This window comes from Phlebotomus papatasi, chromosome 2 (genome assembly GCF_024763615.1).
Source record: "Phlebotomus papatasi isolate M1 chromosome 2, Ppap_2.1, whole genome shotgun sequence".
Lineage (NCBI taxonomy): Eukaryota > Metazoa > Arthropoda > Insecta > Diptera > Psychodidae > Phlebotomus > Phlebotomus papatasi.
In genome coordinates, this window is record NC_077223.1 from 109,889,527 (window position 1) to 109,898,598 (window position 9,072).

The 9,072-nt window shown below is 34.0% G+C and overlaps 1 protein-coding gene across 19 annotated transcripts in view; it reads left to right on the plus strand.

Annotated features, from left to right (window-relative positions):
* LOC129800793 (gamma-aminobutyric acid receptor subunit beta) overlaps nucleotides 1–9,072 on the plus strand; it is a 74,636-nt gene that overhangs the window by 55,039 nt on the left and 10,525 nt on the right. For 4 of the 19 annotated variants that reach the window (XM_055845438.1, XM_055845435.1, XM_055845439.1 and 1 more), the window contains 3 exons: nucleotides 236–373; nucleotides 3,827–4,111; nucleotides 6,672–7,201. In XM_055845438.1, coding sequence (XP_055701413.1) covers nucleotides 236–373; nucleotides 3,827–4,111; nucleotides 6,672–7,201 — 953 coding nt within the window. The remainder of the gene's footprint in view (nucleotides 1–235; nucleotides 374–3,826; nucleotides 4,112–6,671; nucleotides 7,202–9,072) is intronic. The other 15 variants (XM_055845445.1, XM_055845447.1, XM_055845450.1 and 12 more) reach the window with 10 other exon arrangements.

Below are 9,072 nucleotides of genomic sequence, written 5' to 3' on the forward strand. Positions count from 1 at the left end.
TAAAAACTTAACGACAGTCCAGTAGCAAAGATTTTTTGAAATAAAATTGAATAGCGAACTTTGAGAAAGAAAAGCATAATGTTAATGTAAAAAAAAAACAGGCAATATCACGCCGGTTATTGTTATTATTTTGTGTATGCTTGCATTTTTCTATCCAACTTGCGAACCACCATCGTGCGCTTTTATACAACCCGCCCAACCCGCCAACCACTCAACCAACCCCACTGCAATACAGTCGGATATACAATGCGAGATATCCGATATAAGTGGAACGAAGGTCCCAATTCGGTTGGTGTCTCGAGCGAAGTGTCTCTACCCCAATTTAAGGTTTTAGGACACCGACAGAGGGCAATGGAGATCAGTCTTACCACAGGTACCTGTAGACGGTCACCGATTACCACTTTATTTTCCTTTTTTTTCCATTCTATTGAATTATTACTCTCTCATTATTTTTACAATATCTAATAATTTTTCTTTTACAATATCAACAAAAAAATAACTGCCAAGTATTTTTTTTAAAACTATATTTTTGGCTAATCAACTTTCAATGGACAATTTTTTGAACTAAAGATAAATAACGACAATTCCATTTATTGATTCTTTTTTCTAAATCTCTTTCATAATATATATAAAATGTATAATAAATTTTTGAGCTAAGATTCTAACCATATTTTTTTAAAGACATAGCCAGTTGGAAAGATCATGTTCATAACCTCAAATTTTTAATAAGATTTTTGAATTTTGTCAATTTTGCATTCATCAAAAATACTTAAATCATATTTAATTGCTTTATCCAGTTGAGCATACTTTAATTTGCTATTTTCCATATAAATAAAACAAAGAATAATTTTACTGAAGACTTTAGCCAAGACTCAAACCAATCCATTCTTAACTAATGCACTGTAAAAAAATAATTTTGTCAAAAATCTGTACCCAAATTGGTAAAATAATCAAATTTAGTCTACAGTAAAATGTCATAAAGTTCTTTTTAATGTTCACTAATCACTGCTAGAACTAATAAAAAGAAAGAACAATCATGAATGCATTTCTTAAAATAGTTTTTCTTTCATAATCTTTTCACTTCAATGGAAATGTTTGTTATGCGAATTAGTATAAAATTTTTATTCTCCATTTCAATTAATTTTTCTCATTAGTTCGTAGTGAATTCCTTCGATGCATTTTGTATTAAAATATTTTAATAAATCATTGCCATTTTATTCCTATTTTTTTTAAATCTCTATCTAAATATTTTTTCCAATTATATTTTAATTGTAACAACGAAATAGCAGTGCATTTGCACATAGAGACATAGATTTTCTGTACAATACTCCTCCTCAAATTCCCGCCCAAAAAATGTGACTATCGAGTTGTGCTCAAAAAATAAAACACATATGAGAGAAATAACCCAGCAGTAATAAAGTTTTCAACAAAAAAAAGAAAGCAAATAAAATGTAGTGCTAGATAATTAAATTTTTCTGCATGATATTCACACATTTAATTTGATTTTTTAGTCCGAAAGTAAAGGGCTCCGCACGAAGATTTTTTTATTAGAGAATAAAGTGTTTTATTCTACTTCTCCTCTACTTAAGAGGTAAATACGGAAAATTACATGGAAATTCTTGCAAACTGCTTTTTATCTTTTAATTAAAAACTCTGCATTAAGAAAACATCTCAATAGACAAAAAAAACTATTATGAATGTGGTGCAAATATCAAAATTCTAGCAATCTGCTGTAATTCTATTAATAAAAACTTTGTATTCCATTCACACTTTTATGACTTACACAAAAGTGAGCTGAAGAAAGCATCTCATTAGTTAAAACCTGTATGAATGTGATGAAAATATCAAAGTTCTAGCAATCTGCTATAATTATTTTAAATAAAATCATTGCATTCCTTTCACACTTGACACATTTATATGAAAGTGAGCTGAAGAAAACATCTCATTAGTTAAAAAAAACATTATAAACGTAGTGGAAAGATAAAAATTCTAGCAAACTGCTAGAAAGTTAAAGTGAAAGACTTTTCCTTTTATTCACTTCGTCTGTGGAAATTATTGTAAAATAGCACTGTAGTGAATCATTGAATAACTCTTGGTGCTCACAACGAAAAAGTATGGCAAATTTCTTATTATTGAATTCTAGAAGATTAATTGAGGAAACCTTGTATATATTTCACTCTTTTCCGATTTATGAAGCCATAGTTAAGTATTATAGTGCATTTAATGTTATATCACATTTTCTATTTCCTGGTATTAAAGAAGAATACATTTCCACTGTAAATTAATTAAATTAATTAAATAAACAGAAGCAGAGATTTTGCACTAACATTGTGAAGAAACTGCTAGAAATTTATAGGGAAACCGACGTAAAGTGTCATTCAAAGGGGTACTCTGGTAGTCTTCGGAAGGGAAAACATTTACCTCAGAATAAAAATCTTTTTCTTCCCAATATTTACGGTTCTCTATGCACCATCTTAAGTGCTCGAAAATGTCTGGCTTTTCCTGGGACCTTGTCTTGGCTGGGGAAGCCAAACATTTTCGACCACTGGAGAAGTTGCGTAGAACACCGAAAGCTCTGAGAAGACAAAATGAATGTTTATTTCGTGCTGAACCTTGTCCTACCCGACAACTACCGAACCGTCCCTTTGAAGGAAACTGCTAGAAATGTATCGAGAAAACATTTGCATATATATCACTGTCCTGTCATTTATTTACAGTTGTTAAATACATTTTTTATCATACTGCCTGTTTATAACTATTGAATATGAAAATAATCATGGAAAATTTCTAGCAGACTACTAGAAAGGAAGCGGAACTATTTTATCCTTCTTTGATACTACTTAAATGGGGATAATGTAATAGAGCTTTATAAATTAAGTCTATTATATCATTCACTAAGAGAAGTCATAAGAGTAATAATCCAAATTTTAATAAAATTTCAGAAACTGCTAGAAAATATTTTTAAAAAATGTCTGTTTTTTTTACTCCAGCGTAAATTATTTCAGAACTTGTTAATTACTAAACACAAACTAATTCGCAAATATAAAAATTACAAACCAGTTCTAGCAGAAACAGACTGCTAGAAAAATTCAAAATGTACATTCTTAAAAACAAGAAAAGTAAATAAAGTTATTTTGCACAAAAAAATCTTCGTGCGAAGCTCGCAATGCCCCTTTATCGTCGGAAAAAGAAACATATTTCAGTTTTAAGGACATAACTGCAAGTAAACACATACCAAACATATATCACAACATGCAAATTAATCAGAAATTTGTTTTAGGATCCCCATTAATAAAGATAAAAATCTACAGAGAGCGCATTTTTCAACCTTTAAAAATTAATTTATGGATTAATCTTGAGTTTTCTCACCTTAGTTTAGTACAAATTATGCCGACAGATGTCTTTGTTTTATATGTTAAGCTCAGACACCATTTAAAATGTTATGCTTTGTCAAACATCAATCCGTTTTTAACTGTGTATTCCCACGTGTGTGAGCTAATGTTATATTTTTTTTATTTTATTTTTAAAACATTTTTAGTTGAGTTCTTTTAGAATAAAAAAAAACATTACTTTTGTTTAATGAAGTATTCCCTACAAAACGAGTACAGTGTAACAAATTAATCCAATTAAACGGATTTTCGTTATCTGATGCCATTTCCCTGCAATCCATCCTGATATCTTTCCTATTTCTAAGGATTTGACCATCTTCCGATACAAAGACAAATGTATCAATTCCTTTAATTAAATATCTTTCCCTCAGTGAGTGTGGTTCTCCCATGAATTTGACCAAAAGCAATTCTATTATCGCTTTTATTGTATTTTCTAGGAAACTACTCACGACTCGCATGCGAAATCCAATTTGTGAGATCGATGGGATACTATCTCATTCAGATATACATTCCATCGGGATTGATTGTGATCATATCGTGGGTATCGTTCTGGCTCAACAGGAATGCCACACCAGCTAGAGTAGCCCTTGGTGTAACCACTGTGTTGACCATGACAACACTCATGTCGTCTACCAATGCAGCTCTGCCGAAAATATCCTACGTTAAATCTATTGACGTTTATTTAGGAACGTGTTTCGTCATGGTTTTCGCTAGTTTATTGGGTAAACACATATGAGAATTAATAAGACAAAAAAATAACACAAATTCCACTACTTACACTTCCTTTGAGGTGACCAGACTCCCATTAGACGGGATTGCATACACCAGTATCATCACTTTTTTTATTCATTTTCATGTCACTGTGATTTTAATTTCTTATTTTTGTAATAGCTTTCGGTAGATATCAGCTTTGATGTCCTTTAAAATACTCCAAGACGTGGGAAAGTACTTGAAACACTTCACCTCTTAATTTAAGAGATAACCTTATTAGAAAGAAGTAATTTACTGCACAGAGAAAAATCCGAAAAAGTTAAAATAACCTTCCGGAAATGTTAATTTTACCCTGCAGTATTGATCCAAAATCAGTGTAAATATTACCCTTTTTAGGTGTATTGGGGGTTAAAGTTATCTTTTTTCATGTTAATTTTACCTTTAAAAGGTGTAAAATTAACATTAAAAAATGTTGATATATTTTTACACATAAAAAGTGTTAAAGTTATGAGGAAAAAAAGTTAATCGCACCCTCTTTTTTTCTCAGTGTGAGTATTTGTAGGGAGAGGTGGGATACTTTGAGCTGTGGATCAACATTGATATACAAGGGCTAACTCATATTGAGAAACCCTCGTCGATTGTCCGAGAAATGCTTTGCGAAACCCGAGAAACCCAAGAACTGCATCGCGAAGCCTGAAAAACCCAATTTTTGCATTGCGAAACCCGAGAAACCAGAAACCCTTGTCAGAAACTTCGAAATTGGGGTGACACTTTTTCACCGACAATCACCGGAAAGATCCTTGAAAATAAAAATTGAAACTATGGCTAGGGTTTTTCACTATCTTGGATGAAATAATCCTTTTATCTTAAGAAAAATTTCGTATGATTCAACAGTTCTTTAATAAAAAACCGTTTTTGATGTTTTTAAAGTAGAATGTCACAATTTTTTAACAAAATCTTAAGACCGGAGCAAGGGATATAGTCTTTTTGACCAGAGTTCTAAGACGTGAACCGGACTTCTATCTGATGCCATCTATCGGGTCACTGAAAAATAGTCCGATATTTGAAGTCAACTATACCATCTATACCAGTCACGCTCATACTTAACAGACTCTATCTAGCAATAAATGGGTCTTTATTGTCAATTGTTCAAAATGATAAAGGGTTTCTTATACGAGCTTGGTTTATCCTTGTGGTTTAACTGTTATAATTTCTTATAAAGCGAAATTTTTGGACTAATTTACTCTTGGAATGAATTAAGAAGGGTAATTGATCTATAAGATGATGAAAGAATATTGCAATAATTTTTCTGTGTACCGGGTTAACCCTCTAGTCTAAAGACCGTATCAGGTAGACCTTTGATTTCTTTATACGAGCTTCAGATCTAAGGCTTAGATGTATGCCTTAAAATGTGCTTTAAAAAATAAACTTAGATTTGGATACTAATGGCAATGATCTGATAGATTCTGAAAAAAATAAACAGTAAAACTGGTTGTTATTTAGATTTCTGGGACGGAAACTAGGCCAAACTTCATCCTGAAGACCGCTTTAGACAGATTCAACAGGAATCAAAATTCATTTAGTCTCTTAATTCGATCAAAATTCATTCTAAGAAGCCTTTGTTTCCTTAAAATATCCATAAATCTCCCAAGAGCAAATCTACAAAATTTAAAATTTTTAATCAAGGAATTTTCTAAATAATAATAATTTTTTTTGAAGTAAGGGCTTGGTTCTGGTTTTCTACTATTTATCAAAGCGCATGAAAATACATCTTGACTTCTGAGATTTAAATTCTGTTTACACTTGCCAATTTAGCCTAGTAAAATACTTGTACCCTGTCCTTAGATCACCTTAGAATTTTTTTAAACATGATTTTGTGGGGGGGGAGGGGGAAGACAGTAAGGGTTTTCTATCAGATGAATTCATTAGCAAAGATACTACAGTATTCCTTGGTCTTCCTAGTAAGAATTGCTTTTATAAACCTTAATTTCCTATTTGGTATTACTTACCAAGTTTCAATAGGGGGTTCGGTCATCAACCCCAACCATTTCTTGTATTATTTAAATACCTCAACCTAGTATTTACTAAATGAAAACCACATTTCCAATATATTTAATCGCTTTATGTTTTCACTTTGCTTTTGAAGTATCACATGTATTGAAACATCACCCCAAAAGCCTGAGTCCTGCTTAATAATATACCTTTGCAGTATCTGGTCACCTTAAAGAAACAAACATAATCCCTCAAATGTGTCTCTGTTTTTGGTGTTGAGTGTCATATTTTGTGTCAACAAATGGATACTGAGAGTCCTTTTGCAACCAAGGGATATACTCCCTGTAGCAGCATGGTGTAATTAATTTCTGTGGTATGGCTGAAGATCAACAGACCCGAGCTGCTGCAGCTCCTTCTGACCATCCCACAAATCTTGTCTCGTGAAAATCTTTCTTTGTCAATTCTTTTTATGTGTGGTAAAAAGTGCTAAATCTCGTTGTAACGGCTCTGTGTTTAGTCTTTGCTGTAGTTCACAAGGTATCTAAATTCTAATACAAGGTCTGTTGTAAATGCTTGCAGAATATGCCACGGTTGGCTACATGGCGAAGCGAATTCAAATGCGCAAACAACGATTTATGGCAATCCAGAAGATTGCTGAGCAGAAGAAGCTGCAAGTGGACGGCGGCCAGCCGCCGCCTGGCAGTGGGGCAGGCGGCGGCGGCGGCGGAGGAGGTGGTGATCATGGACATGGACATGGCCATGGGCATAGCCATGGTCACATCCATGCGCCAAAACAAACAGTGAGTAGCCGCCCAGCTGGTTTTTCAAGCGTGCAACCAAACGTTGGATCGCGCGGTTGCTCGATAGTGGGACCCTTGTTCCAGGAGGTGCGCTTCAAAGTCAACGATCCCAAGGCTCACTCGAAGGGTGGCACCCTCGAGAACACAATCAACGGAGGACGGGGCGGAGCTGCTGGACCCGGTGGCGGAGACCGTGGCGGTGGCGGCGGCGGCGGCGGTAGCGGTAGCGGACCCGATGAGGAGGCCGGCGGGCCATCACCTCCTCACCTCATTCACCCGGGAAAGGTAGGGCTCGGGCCTAGGCTTAAGGTAGATCACATTTATCTTCATTTCAAATATTTGAATTGTCAACGGAAAAGTCTCTTTTGTCTCAAATACGAAAAACAAATATATCAAAATCAAAACGTTAAAAAAAAACTTAGGAATGGTTTGTTCATTTAACACATTTCAAAAACTTCAAACCATATTCACCATAGAGTTCATGATTGATTTTGTACAATCACTTTTGACACTTTTAACTGTCACTTATTAACTGTCATATTTAAATTATCATAAGAAAATTTGACTGATATATTCATGCTCTACAGACTTGAAAGTTGTTCTACTAGATGAATTTTATTTCTTTAATTTGATCAAAAAGTTTTATCTACTAAATTTGACCAATCAACGTTAAGTCTACTTTGAGTCTGACAGCTCTAAATAGTCGTAATTCTAATAAGAAATTCACAGCTTTTTGAGCGCCATCTACACTTCAAAAAGTAGAATAAGTCACAATTAAGTTGAGAAAGAAAGAAAGAAAGTTACATGCTACACCTTTCCTTAATAAAATAGCTCAAACGACCTAATTATTGTTACATTTTTTTTGTTAAAAGTTATTTGAAGTTATATCTCTTGATTAAGAAAAACAAATAAGTATTTTAGAAAGAATTGTAAATGATATTGACGGAAGACTTAAAGATATCCCACACATGGGTTACTATTCAAGAATAAGCTCCGCCCAAAATATATTTTAGGCCACACCCATTTGTAGTACTTACTTAATTTTAAATGCTATTACTATTTAAAATTTGTTATTTAGTGATTTATTGAATTAAAGTTAGTTGTTGAAAGCCAGCCTTTGAGCAATGAAGGAAGGAATCCTTATGTTCAGTAATATCTTTAATATGCGAGAGAACTTGCTTAAAAATCCGTTGGAAGTTCGAACATTTATAAACCGACGAGTTTCACAAAAGTGATCAAGTTCATCCAAAGGACCTCTATTTGAATGGATACTGCAATTCCAACGTTCTGAAATTCCACAAAACTATACAAAAATTACCTGAAAATTGCCTGTGAAAATTGTCTAAATCAAACATTCAGATTCTTGCACCGGGCGGGACTCGAACTCACAACAACTGTGGCACAATCCGGGGATCGATCCGCCCAAAACCCAACGGTCTTACTTATTGCGCCACTGAGATCCCGATGTGGCCATTAATGGCTCCGTTCAGTAACAATCTTTCGATGAGACAAAGCCAAGTCAGACCTATTCGAAAATCTACCGGAAGCCTAAAGTGCAAGTTCACGTATTCGACGCTTCAGCGCTGATTGTTCTGCCATTTCGTTTTTCGTTATTCTTGACACTTCTTGTGTAAACGTTTGCTGTAAAAAGTAAATTTTTGTGTAGTTTTGTGGAATTTCAGGATGACGGAACGTTTGAATTGAAATTTATTCAAATAAATGTCCCCTTCATGAACTTACTCAATTTTGTGAAACTTGTCAGTTTTAAAGTTCGAACTTCCAACGAGTTTTTAGGTAAGTTCTCTCTGATATACCTTCGAATCGGTACAGAAAAAATCTCAACCGAAGAGAACTCTCAAATCGGGAAGGTTATTACTGAAAGAAGGGAATAGATCAGACGATAGAGCACTCGTTTAGTTAATGGGAGATCTCCAGTTTGATTCTGGCTTAAAGTAGGATTTTTTCTATCTCCACTCCGTGGAAAACGAGAAAACTGTACGATTTCAGTAACTTGCTCTGTTTATTGATTACGGTAAGTGTGCCAAATTCCGGCCAGCTTGCAATTTCGGCCACCTCTTTTGTTCCTCGAATTTTTATGAATGTTTAGTTTTTACGTACTCTAGAGATTATATAATGCAAAAGAATAACAAAAAATGTAGCTACGATAAACGAGATGACGT